A 13,597-nucleotide genomic window follows, 5' to 3' on the forward strand; every position below is an offset into this window, starting at 1 on the left:
TAACAGTCTATCTTGGATTTAGGGTATAGATGCAAATGTCAGTGAAACACTTAACTATCTTCTTATCTTTACCTAAATAAGCTGTAGCTAATTTAAATACATGAAATTCTAGTGTGCCTTCTACAGTATTTTGACTTTCATTTCATTGAACAGATTTTTTAAAAATTATGCTTCCTGGTCACATACTTTTGAGATGGAGCTTCCCTATCTCCCTGGAAGTAGTGTCCACTCATGGGCCCAATTCCACTACTGGTCAGCACAGGAGCTCTGACCTAGGCTAGTTCCCTCTTCCTCAGCCAGCCTAGTGGACCTCCCAGTCCTGAGGCTCACCATATTGGTTCAGACTTAGTGTTCAAATGTCTTTTCCTACTGTAGCTTAAAACTCGAGCTCAAAAGCCACCAGCTGCAGTTTCCTCAGTAGCAAGGGTATACCACCATCCCTGACAATGTTAGGAACCAAAGTTTCTCCTTCTTCAAATATGTATTTTCAAAACAGTTTCCAAGAGAAAAACAGCAAAGATGATTGGGCAACACTTCCCAAAGAATCCATGATTTCACAGGTACAAGGACACCTTGTACTTATGCAGATCATTGCTAACCTTTTCTACAACTTGATAGGCTCTCTTATTGAATTATTGTTGCTAAAAAAAAATCTTTCAGCATAAGAAGCTTGTCATAATATAAGTTTAGACAAGAATCTTATATGATATACTGTGATAATTTCCAAATGGATCACTGACATAAATTTTTTAAAACTGCACAATTAAAAACTGGAGGGGAATGAGAGATCCTATTTTTTATAACTGTAGATGGGGAAACTACTTATACATATTGGGGAAACAAGCCCATACAAAGAACAAATTGTAAGAGACAAAAGAGACAAGTATATAAAACTAACAAAAACATAAAATGATATCATATTTCATTATACAAATTTTCACACAAAAGCAATGTATCCAGAATTTTTAAAAGCTATGGACTTTGGAAAAATCTTTGCATTAAACATTTATAATGAAAGTTGAATGTCTAAAATCTTCAGGAAACTGACCCATAAGACTGAGAGTCATTCCACAAAAGATAAATTGCTACAGATGAGCTGATAAAGAGGATGAAGTGCAGTTTTTTAAAATAAAAAATTATCAAAAATCACATGAATAGTATTTAGCATCACTAGTTATAAGAAAAATATGAATTAAAACAAGTCTAAGCTATTACCATTCACACATCAAATTGAAAAAGACAGTAAAAGAAAAAAAATATATATATATATAAAATGTTAGGGTTGTGGCAAAAGCATAGTAATTCCCTATAGGTGGAGTTGTGAACTTACCTGAACCATTCTGGAAAGCAACATGGAATTAGAGAACAGAAATTGCAAAAATATTCCTACCCTTTGACCATCGATTCCACTATTTTTTTAATACCCTAAGAAGGCTGACAGGAAGAAAAGACCTATCTGTATAGAAATATTCATAATAATAATGTTTTGGCGGCCCTGGAAAAGAGAGGAGAAAATTTACTTCCCCATGGGTTCAGGATGCTACATGTGAAGTTACTAGATTTGGCTACTTAGATTTGGCAATTAAGAAATTAAAATTTGGAGAATGCAATTTGGATTGAATGATGAGGTCAGAAGCCAGACTGTAGAGATTTAAAATGAGAGGAAGCAGAAGTACCTATTGTAGATGGCCTTTACAAGGACTTTCGCCACAAAAGATAAAGAGAGTTATGGGATGACATGGGGCTACATGGATTAAATGAGGGAGTTTTAAAGATGGAGGAGATATGGGCACGTTTTCAGGCAGCAGAGAAGTAGCCAATAGACAGGGAGAGATTGAACATAAATTGAGAGAGGGTTTGGGGGTAAAAATAATGAGTTCAGTTTTAGACATGTTACATTTGAGATGTCTACAGCACATTCAATTTGAAATGCCTAAGAGACAGTTGGAGATACAAGACTGGAGGTTACCAGAGAGATAAGAGATTTATAGATAAGTAGATTTGAGAATCATTAACATAAAGATGATAACTGAATCCAAGGAAGCTGATGAGATCACCAAGTGAAATGAATGGAGGGAGAAAAGATGAGGACTCAGGACAGAGTCCTGAGGGATAACCAGAGTAAGCAGGTAGGACCTGGAGAAAAATCCAGAAAAGAGACTGAGGAGCTGTAAGATAGGTAGGAGAACCAGAAAAGAATAGTGTCTCAAAAACCTAAAGAGAAGAGAGTATCAAGGATAAGAGTGTGACCAACAGTGTCAAAGGCTGAAGAGAGGTCATAATAAATGAGGACTGAGAAAAGGTTATTAGATTTGGCATTTAAGAGATCATTAGTAACTTTGGAGAGAGCAGTTTCAGGTGAATGATAGGTTTGGAAACCAGTCTGTAGAGAATTAAGAAGAGAAAGTAAGAGGAAATGAGGTGGAGTTATGTATTGTAGATGGCTTTCTCAAGTAGCTTAGTCACAAAAGGTAAGAGAGATATGGGATGAGAGTGAAGATGGATGGATCAAATGCGACTTTTTTGAGGATGAAGGAGAAATGGACATGCTCATATGCATTTGGAAAACAGCCAGTAGATAGGAAAAAAATTGAAGATAAAAGAGAGAATGAGGATGACAGAGAGAACAATCTCCTGGAGAAGACGGGAACACAGAGGGACTATGATTACCCTATTCCCACAAGCTAGGATTGTAGTAGCTTTTTGGGCTGCTGCCAAAATTCTGTTGAACCCAATTAATTGTATAAATAAAAAGGGATGCTACTTGTAGTACCTGCCTCAGAGAATAGTTTTGATAAATAAAATAATAATGTATGTTGTAAACCTTAAAGCATAATGTAAATGTAAGCTATTACTATCATTAGTTACAACTGAAAGGATTTTTTTTGTATTACTGTAATTACTAGGGCAATAAATAATCTTAAAAACAAGAAATAAGAATGAAATAAATTTATAAAGATACTATATTCATTTCTGGGCAACACTCAAAAGAGTAATGATTTTGTTATGATACCAAAAGCCTAAGTGTGAGTAAAACAGCTTTCTTTGTAGAATATCAAAGGTTAGACTAGTAAAAACAATTACTATATAATGAAAATGCCCATAAGGGATCAAAAAGTTAAGATGGCAGTTTTGAATTTGCTTTAAGTTATAGAAGTATTGATTTGTAATTTTAGCATGAAATTATTTCAGATATCTCTTAAAATCCTTATTTATAGAAAAATGTAAAGACTGTATGAAGGATTAATGTCAATATAATAATTCAATTAAAATATGTATTTATACTTACATGTAATAAAAACTAAGAAAGTCCTAATAATGAGTTCACAGATGAGCTTTGATTTATTTTGAAATTTGGATGTGATTCCTGGAATGATGATTTCTGCTGGAACGTAGAACTGAATTGAGTAAGTCACAAAAATTCCAAAGGAATACAGAATTTTCACTGATTGATACAACCTGTCAAAAATATTTGAACAAAGTTCAATTATCACATAAAATGCAATCTCTGGCTTACAGCACTTTATATCTCTCCTTTGCCATTATCACAATTTACATTTGTGTAAATATCATAGATCCCTTCCCCTACACAACCAGTAAGACTATAAGCTCTCTGAAGGTATGTAGTATGCCATTTTTCATTTTTTGTGTCCCTATATATTGTAAAAGGTATGTTCATAGCTTTTCAATTTCTGAAGCTCTTGACTCTGTATTTAGTATTTCAAGATACAAAATACTTTGTGTCTAAAGATGATATAAATCTTCAGTTAAAAAAAAACAAGCCATCTGTTTCTATTTTTATATTTTGACATCTACTATAATTCCTTCTTAGAATGAAAAATCTACATTGTTAAGGGTGGTCTTTCTCCTGATTTCAAAAACATTCATGATAGATCACCTTAGATTATAATATACACAAATTCTTTTTCAACAGATAGTGCTTGCTATTGAGAATCAATCTGAAAAAGCAAGGGAACAGGAGGAAAAATGTACAGAGAAACAACGAAGACATTTATCAGTGATGCAATTTGTACATGGAGGAGGAAAGAGTAACAGTTGTTTCTTTACTACTCTTTGCTATAAGGAGAGGAGAATGTAAGCTCCTTGAAAGCAAGGATAGTCCTCTTTTTGTCTTTATACCCTTGCACCTGGAACAGTGCATTACCCATGTTAGACTCCATCTACCATGTCTGCTGCACTGAAGTCACTGTGGAAGTCAGGTTCAAAAGTGTCCTTACTGGCAATGGTTATGGAAGCTATTAATTGGTAACGGGAAGAAAAAACACAACCTATTTTTTCATAGTACTCAGAGAAGATATATTTCCATAGATCATATCTATAATAATTAGCTCCTCAATCTTACTGATAAAAATCAGTAACGATGTGGCAGTGGCTCTGCTGTTCTCTCTGTTTTCCTCCCATACACCCAGTCCTTCTCCACTGATCAGTTCAGGCTCTGAACAAACAAAATTTACTTGGCTCCCTCTTTGATCTCAATTCTTTCCCCATATGCCAAAGTCCTACTCCTCGATTACTCTATATTTAAATTAAAATATTTTCCTTCTTTATATGCAAAAGTAAATCATAATCAAAACTTCTTGTCTTTCTGTAATGGGTTAAAAATGATGAAATTTTGTATGTCAAATTGAAAAAAAATGACAAAGAATGTATTTTTAAAGTTAAAATTTACATTTACCAAATTATAAATGTAACTAATTTATATTAGTATTGAAATTACAATAAATGGAGCAAAAATTATATATGTCTACTTACCATTCATCTTGAGGAAGATTTAAAGTTATGCTGCCTTTGATTTCATCTTGAAAGCGCATATATCCTAGGGTGGCTAATGTTATGTACAGAGTAGTAACAATCCCCATGCCAATGTTCAATGCTTCTGGGAAGCGTTTTGTTTCTTTCATTTGATTTTCTAATGGGAGTACCTGAGGATGGGGAGAGATTAAAAAAAAAAGATATGCATAATAAAATCATAGAATTTTAGTGTTGAAGAAGACCTTAGAGGACTCAAGTCTAATCTCTTATTTTATAAATGAGGGAACTGAAGTAAAGAAAAATGAAATGATTTACTAATGTTATAGATTCAAAAGTAGAACCCAGATGGCCTGATTAACAGTATAGGACTTTACTTTCAGTTTTACTGATGCCTTTTCTTTTTTATCAGTCATTTCTGGTCATACCCTGTCTCACCCAGTGAGCCTTCCTTTATAACAGAGAAAGAATCAAATAAAACCAACTGACATAGTTGGCAGCACATTGGCCCTGGAGTCAAGAGGACCTGAGTTCAAATCTAACCTCAAACACTTCCTAACTATGTAACTCTGGACAAGTCACTTAACCTTAGTTTCCTCATCTGTAAAATGAGCTGGAAAAGGAAATGGCAAACCATTCCGGTATCTTTGCCGAGAAAACCCCAAATGGGGTCACAGAGTCAGACACGACTGAAACAACTCAACAACGACTGACATAGACCATGTCTGACTATACAGATACCATTCTGTCCTCACCTCTCCAAAGAAAGAATGGAAGTACATTTCATCTCATCTCTTTTCTGGGGCCAATATTAATCATTATAATTACGTATCATTTGACTTGATTTTACTTGTGTTTGTATATGTTATTGAAGTCACTGAATATATTGTTTTCCTGGTTCTGCTTACTTTACATCAGTTCATACAAGTCTCCTGATGTTTTTCCAAATGCCATCATAACAATCACTTCTTATGGCTCAATAATATTCCATTACATTCATATACCACAATTCATTCAACCACTCCTCAATGAATGTATACCCACTCTGTTCCCAAGTTTCAGCTACCACAAAAGTGCCACTACAAATATTGTGACCTTTCTTTCTGTCCTTGATTTCCTCAGAGGTCTAACATGAGGATTTCTGAGTCAAAAAGTATGAAGCTCGGTGACTTTTCAAATAATTGTGTGTGTATACACACACACACAGAGATAAATGGTTCTTAAGTTACATAAAGTCACATTACACAAATTCAATTTTATATAAAAAATTCTGGAAAAAGAATACACATTTCAAAAAAACCCACCTATGTCAACTTTACTGCACAATATTGTGCTCTCTTGCCAGTCCTGACCTTCAGCTCAGTGCTCTGTAGTTTCCCATCTACCCCACCCCCACAAAAATTCCTTTAAAAAAAAAAAGCACTCTCTAAGGGAAAACAGAACAGACTTCTGGAGAAACTGCACTGTTGCCACCAGACCTCCAGCCCCAAGAGAGGAGAACTTTGCCCCGCTCCTTCTACCCACCTGCATGTCTGTCTTCTGTCAGTCCATCCTCAGGTACCATGTATCTGTCCCTGGTCCCTGATTCCTCCTCCTGCTATTGTTTCTCTGTCTCCAGCCCCTACATGTCCTTGAAGCGTGTGCCAGCCCATTCCTGCCTCCTTTCCTCCCATCCTTTTCCACATTAGTGGGCAAATTCACATTACATAAAACTCAGTTTACAGAGAGGTCTGTGGAACAGTCCACTTAACACAAACCAAGAACTGTCTGTATACCTGTTAGTTCCTTATACACATTTTGGATATCAGAAATATTTGATGCAAATAATTTTTCATCAATGAAAGTTTTCCTTATTATCTATATTGCTTTTATTTGTGCCAAAAAAATTTAATTCTGTGTAGTTGAAATTGTTTTGCTCTATTTTGGGTGTTTAAAAGAAGATTCAATGTCTGCCTTGGAAATTGGTACTTAAGGGGAAGCTTGAAAGAAACAAGGCATTCCAAAGAGCAGAGGTGAGATGGGAATGCACTGTAGGCGTGAAGGACAGCTTGGAGATGGATGCAGCATTGTGTGTGAGGAATCTCAAGGCCAGTGTACTTGAGTAATAATATGCATAAAGGGGAATAATGCGTAGTAACGTTTGAAAGGCAGGTAGGAACCATGTTGTAAAGGGCTTTAAATGGGAAACAGGTAAGTCTGCATTTGACCCTAATGTTATTAAGAAGCCACTGGAGTTTACTGAGCAAACGACATGGTCAGACCTGTCCTTTAGGAATATCTATAGGGAGCATGGATTGGAGTATGTATAATATAGAAACGGCCGTGGGGATGGGATTAAGGGTAGAAGTAGGAGGGATGTTGCTGTTAGGAGACTATTGCAATGGACTAGGCAAGGGAAAATGAGGGCCTGAACTAGTTTGTTGTCTGTGTGAGTACAGAAGGAAATGCATATAGGAGACATTGTGAAGAAAGAATAGATAAATTAGACTTTTCTTTTTACATTTTGAGTTCCAAAATCTTTCCCTCCCTCCCACTCCTACTCAACCAATGAGAAGGCAAGCAATTTATCAATTTTACAAGTGAAATTATGCAAATTGTATTTTCACATTAGCCATGTTTCAAAAAAAAAAGCAAGAAAAATAAAATGAGAAAATTATACTTCAATTTGTACTCAGAGTTCATCAGTTTTCTCTCTGGAGGTAGACAGCATTTTTTTTTCATCAAGAGTCCTCTGGAACTGTCTTGCATCACTGTACTGATCAGAGTAGCCAAATCTTTCACAGTTGATCATCATTACAACATTGCTGTTACTGTGAACAATGGTCTCCCAGTTCTTCTCACTTTACTTTGTGTCAGCTCATATATGTCTTCTCAGGTTTTTTCTGAAACCATCCCCCTCATCATTTTTTTTAGCACAATAGTATTTCATCACAATCATGTGCCACAATTTGTTCAGCTATTACCTAGTTAATAAACATCCCCTCGATTTCCAATTCTTTGCCACCACAAAAAGAGCTGTTACAAATATTTTTGTATAGAGGCCCTTTTCCTTTTTCTTCCATCTCTTTGGGATACAGACCTGGTAATGGTATTGCTGTGTGAAAGGACATGCACACAGCACAGTTCCAAATTGTTCTCCAGAATGGCTGGACCATTCACCATACAAACAGTTCATTAATCTACCTATTTCCCTCTCATCCCCGGTAGCATTCGTCATTTCTGATAGGTGTGAGATGGTACCTCAGAGTTGTTTTCATTTGCATTCCTCTAATCAATAATCAATTCCTCTAATTTAAAGCATTTTTAATATGACTATAGATAGCTTTGATTTCTTCCAAAAACTGCCTGTTTATATCCTTTGATCATTTATCAACTGGAGAATGGCTCTTATGATTATAAATTTGATTCAGTTCACTACTCAGTATAGATTTCAGAAATGAGGTCTTTATCAGAGAAACCTGCTTTCTCTGATAAAAAAAATTTTTTTTGATATTATTTTATTGTCTATGCTAACTGAGCAAAATGTAGTTTCCCTGATTATCTCTTCTGATTAGGTCTATTTTTGCTTTTGCTTTGTCTGAGATCATGATTGCTACTGCTGCCTTTTTCACTTCAGGGGAAGCATGTTAGATTCTATTACAATCCTTTATTTTAACTTTGTGTGTGTCTCTTATAAACAACATTGTTATATTCTGGTTTCTAAACCATTCTGCTATGCACTTCCACTTTACAGGCGAGTTCATCTCAATCACATTCACAGTTATAATTACCAACTGTACATTTCCCTCCATCCTATTTACTTCTGTTTAATCCTTCACCTCTCTTTTTATCCTAACCCACCTCTAAAGACTACTTTGCTTCTGACCACTGCCTTCATTTATCTGTCCTCTCTTTTATCACCCTCACTTTCTCTTATTCCCCTTCCCTCCTACTTCCATGTAGGGTAAGACAGATTTCTATTACCAATTGAGTATGTATATATAGTTTCCTTCTTTGAACCAATTTAAATGTAAGTGAAGTTCAAACATCGCCCAACCCCCTCCCCCATTTTCCCCTCCACTGTAAAAACTCTTTTAGGTGAGATAATTTTCCCCATTCTTCCTCTTCCTTACCCCTTCTCTCAGGGCATCCCTCTTTCTCACCCATCTACTTTTAAAAACCTCATCCCAATATAATCAATTCACTCCCATACCCTCTATTTAAAATCCTTTGAACTGCCTTAATAATGAGAAATTTCATAGAAGATACAGGTATCATCTTCCCATACAGAAAAGCAAACAGTTTAACCTTACTGAGCCCCTTAAGATTTCTCTTTCATGTTTACCTTTTTATGCTTCTCTTGAGTCTTATATTTTAAAATCAAATTTTCTACTGAGCTCTGGTCTTTTCATGAGAAGTGCTTGAAAGTCCTCTATTTTATTAAATATCCTTTTTTTCTTGAAGGATCAGACTCAGTTTTCCTGGGTAGGTTATTCTTGGTTGTAATCTTAGCTCTTTTGTCTTCTGTAATATCATATTCTAAGCCTTCTGCTCCTTTGATGTGGTAGCTGCCAAATCTTGTGTGATCCTCACTCTAGCTCCAAGGTACATGAATTGTTTCTTTCTGGCTGCTTGAAATATTTTCTTTTTGACCTGGAGGCTCTGGAATTTGGGCATAATATTCCTGGCAGTTTTCATTTTGGGATCCCTTTCTGGAGGGGATTGGTGGAGTCTTTCAATTTCTGTTTTACCCTCTGGATCTAAGATACTACAGCAGTTTCCCTTGATAATTTCTTGAAATATGATGTCTAGGCTCTTTCTTTGATCATAACTTTCATGACAATTTTTAAATACTCTCTCCTATCTTCCAAGTCAGTCATTTTTCTGATGAGATATTTCACATTTTCTTCTATTTTTTTAATTATTTTGTCTTTGTTTGTTTCTTGATGTTTCATGGACTCATTAGCTTCCACTTGCCCAAATCTAATCTTTTTTTTTTAGTTTTTAAATTTATTTTAAACTTACATACAAAATAAGAAAAAAATGCCATTTACATAGCAGAACATAAAAGAGGATTCAATATAAAGCAATAAATTTCTATTTCACGAAAACCTATATAATGAATATTAGTCTTCAAAGCTGTCCATCTTTTCTTTACTTCCTTGTATGTTTTCTTTTGTCTTCTGCTGTGCACTTTTTACTTTTATTTTTTCCCTTTCCACCCCCTCCTCTCCAGCTATAATTAAGCACAGACACAGACGCAGAGACACAGGCACACACACACACACAGATACACAGATATCCATAAACATACAAATGTATATACATATACACTCAAACACATATATGTAAGATCATATTATGCATATTTCCACTTGTCATCTATTCTCTCAAAGTGGATAGCATCTTCCTTCATAAGTCCATGTCTTTCCGTATTTTTCTAAATCTGCCAGCTCATCATTTCCTATACCACAACAATATTCCAAGCCAATCACATTCTATCTGGGAGATTATCTATGAGAGTTTTTCCCCCCCAATTTTCTGCACTTCTGTCTCCACCACTTAGTCCCACTACTGGTGTTTCATCCACATGGGCACTGGGCAAGACTCTTCCCCTGTGCCACAGATTTCTCTTTCTGACTACCTATGTTGTCTATGTTGTGAATGTCTCACTCTGACCTTTTGCTGGCTTTGCCACTCCAGAATTTGATTTCAGTTGTTATTTTAAAATTGTTTGGAAGGGAATGTTGGGAGAGCTGAGCGGAGTGCTTTTTCTCTACTCCTCCATCTACTTCCCTATTATTGTTGAGGGAACCAACATCCTCCTAATCACCCAGGCTCACAAACCTAGATGTTACCCTCAATTCCTTATTGTCTCTCACCATTCATATGCAATCTCTTGCCAAGGCCTGTTAATTTCATCTTTTAACATATTTCACATTCACACTCCCTTCTCTCCTCTGACACTAACCAATCTGGTATAAGCCCTCATTATCTCATACTTAGACTTTTGCAAATGCTTGCTGTTTGGTCTGCTCGCCCCAAGTTTCTCCCTACTTTAGTCCATCCTCCATTCAACTGTCAAGCGATCTTCCTTAAATACAGTTCTATGTCATCCCTGCTCCATACACATTTCAATAAACTCCAGTGGCTTCCTATCACCTCCAAGATCACACGTAAAACCATCTGTCATTAAAAGTCCTACATAACATGCCCTTCCCCCTGCCTTTCCAGCCTTCTAATACCTTACACTTCCCATCATGAACCTTGGGATCAGTGACACTGCCTTCCTGGCTGTTCCTTGCACAAGACATACTCTATCTTCCAACTCAGTGCTACATGTGTATGTGTGTGTGCATGTATGCATGTATGTATGTATGCATGTATGTATGTATGTATGTGTGTATGTATGTATGTATGTGTGTGTATGTGTGTATGTAGGTATGTATACATATGTACATACATAGCATAGCCTTTTATACATGTATATAGCAGATGTGTACTGAAGTAATATTTATACTTTGACCTCCTGCAATTTTATCCATACAGAAACCTATAATCTAATGTGGAAATAAACAGTCTTAAAATAATAAAATGAAAATGGAAAAATAATGCTCATTTAAAATACTTTTTTATACTTAATGCTTTAAAATAAATTCTTACCACTCCAATGCCCTCAAAAGCAAATACAGCTGTACCAAAAAAGAGTGGATATTTCTTCCAACCAGCCACAGCTGGAAGACTTCGGGGATCTGGTATATCCTGGTGATTGAAGAAAAAAAAAACTTTCACAGATAGGTAGGAATTCTTAATTAATCCAATGAAATTCACAAAGAACAAAATCAATTACCTCCTGGTGCTTCCCAAGTTTTTCAAAACATATAATTAATAATTTTTGTTTTCAAACAAAAATGACTGCAGTTAAAACAGACTTACTCTATCAGGTTTAAACTATCAAAAGCTGCTAATCCCCTGCCCACACAAGCTGTCCTGGGAATTAAATGCTTCCAATTACTTCCTTCTACCAGCAGAATACAGGGTAACTAATAACAGAATTGAATCCTAAAGAAAGAACATGAAAACTCTAGACCTCAGGCAGAAAGCTACCCCAGTTAATAGGTCCTCATTGGTACTGGCATTTTTGGTTTATTTCCCAGCTTTCCTTGCCCTACCCTTTTACACCTTGGGACTTCCTAGTATCTGACAAATGTCTTGGATTTTTACGCCTAAATCCAGATCTTCCTTATGATATCTGTGTGTTCCTGGTTCTTGTCAACCTGGCTTCTGATTTTATTACTTTAATCATTATTTTATACTGATCTGGCTTGTAAGGCTCTTGGCCATGGTCTTGTCCTAACCTTTCATATGAAAATTCTATTGAGACCACTCATCTAGTGCTCTAGTTTGACCACTGGCTTCCATTTTCTATTCTAGTCTGACCCACTTCCATGACTGTTCTCTATCACATGGTCACAGATCTGTCTCAGACCCAGTTTTGTTTTACCTAATGTCCTGCTGCCTGCAGTGCTGGTTCTGACATACTTTTGTTTTTCACAAGTGTCTTGAATTTTTGTTTCCAGACAGCACTTAGTACGGTGCTATATACACAGTAGAAATTTAAAAAAAAACTTGATAAAATGAATGGACACAATACTAAAAAAGTATCAGAAGAGGTGGATTTTTTTCTCTAGCTTTTTAAACTTAACTGTATGATCTTAATTTATAAATTCAAAGCTGGATATTAATGCAGGAGTAATATAACAGGGACTATAAAACTGGGCACAAGTATTCCTTACTTAGTCTTACATAGGTTAATGAGTTGATGCTTAGAGATCCTTAGATAAAAAAGTTATGAGAAACCAATATGGATCCAATAAGATTCCAACTGTTGGGGCAGCCAGGTGGTGCAGTGGCGGGGCAGCTAGGTGGCACAGTGCATAGAGCACCAGCCCTGAAGTCAGGAGGACCTGAGTTCAAATCCAGCCTCAGACCAAACACTTGACACTTACTAGCTGTGTGACCCTGGGCAAGTCACTTAACCCCAATTGCCTAAAAAACAACCAAACAAAAAAACACAAAAAATGATTCCAACTGGCATGGGGGTTGCCTTATGTAATTTCTTTTAAAAAAAATGAAAGTGGCATTTTTGGATCCAACAAATTATAAAATCATTTGAAGGCTGGTGCCAGAAAGGGCAAAAGTGGAAAGAACCTCAGAAGCCATCTAGTTCGACCCGTACCTGAACAAGAATCTTCATTACATCATACATGGCAGGTGATCATTCTTCAAGTCTTAAAGACTTCCAATGAGGGGAACCTGTTTCCTCCTAAGATGGCCCTTTTGGATAACTCTGATTATTAACAGGTTTTTTCTTACATAAAACCTAAGTTTGCCTCTGTAAATTTCCCAAAAGAAATACTTTTACAGTACTTAAAAACTCCTATATCCATCTAAAGGGCAAATATAATAGTTATATTATATATGTAAACCTATGTGCAAACCTTATCTGACTTTTGGTACCAATTTTTAAGCTGCATTTTTGTAAAATAATGAAGTAACCTAAAGTAGAAGCTATGTGATTTGGTAAATGCTTTATGATTTACATGAAATTTTTATGAAGCTTAAATGTTTACTTAGCACCCATGAATTAAAAGACTGTATGTTAAATGTTGTCCTCCTCTGGAAAATGAAAAAATTATCTTGGACAATCCCTGAAGCCCCTTCAAGCTCTGCTTTTTTATGTGCAAAACACTAAGAGAAAAATTATATGCTATGATCATCAAGAAACTTCCAATTTTTCTGGGGAGATGAAACATATTATTATAAAAAATGTTTAGATAATGCAGTA

At 35.8% G+C, this 13,597-nt stretch overlaps 1 protein-coding gene across 1 annotated transcript in view; it reads right to left on the reverse strand.

Annotated features, from left to right (window-relative positions):
- SLC36A4 (solute carrier family 36 member 4) overlaps positions 1 to 13,597 on the reverse strand; it is an 81,265-nt gene that overhangs the window by 5,305 nt on the left and 62,363 nt on the right. Inside the window, exons 8-10 of the mRNA XM_021000749.2 lie at positions 11,413 to 11,511; positions 4,774 to 4,943; positions 3,290 to 3,459 (exon numbers count right to left, since the gene is read on the reverse strand). Of these exons, the coding sequence (XP_020856408.1) occupies positions 3,290 to 3,459; positions 4,774 to 4,943; positions 11,413 to 11,511 (439 nt within the window). The remainder of the gene's footprint in view (positions 1 to 3,289; positions 3,460 to 4,773; positions 4,944 to 11,412; positions 11,512 to 13,597) is intronic.

Source organism: Phascolarctos cinereus, unplaced genomic scaffold (assembly GCF_003287225.1).
Source record: "Phascolarctos cinereus isolate Bilbo 61053 unplaced genomic scaffold, phaCin_HiC Scaffold_726;HRSCAF=1367, whole genome shotgun sequence".
NCBI classification, from domain to species: domain Eukaryota; kingdom Metazoa; phylum Chordata; class Mammalia; order Diprotodontia; family Phascolarctidae; genus Phascolarctos; species Phascolarctos cinereus.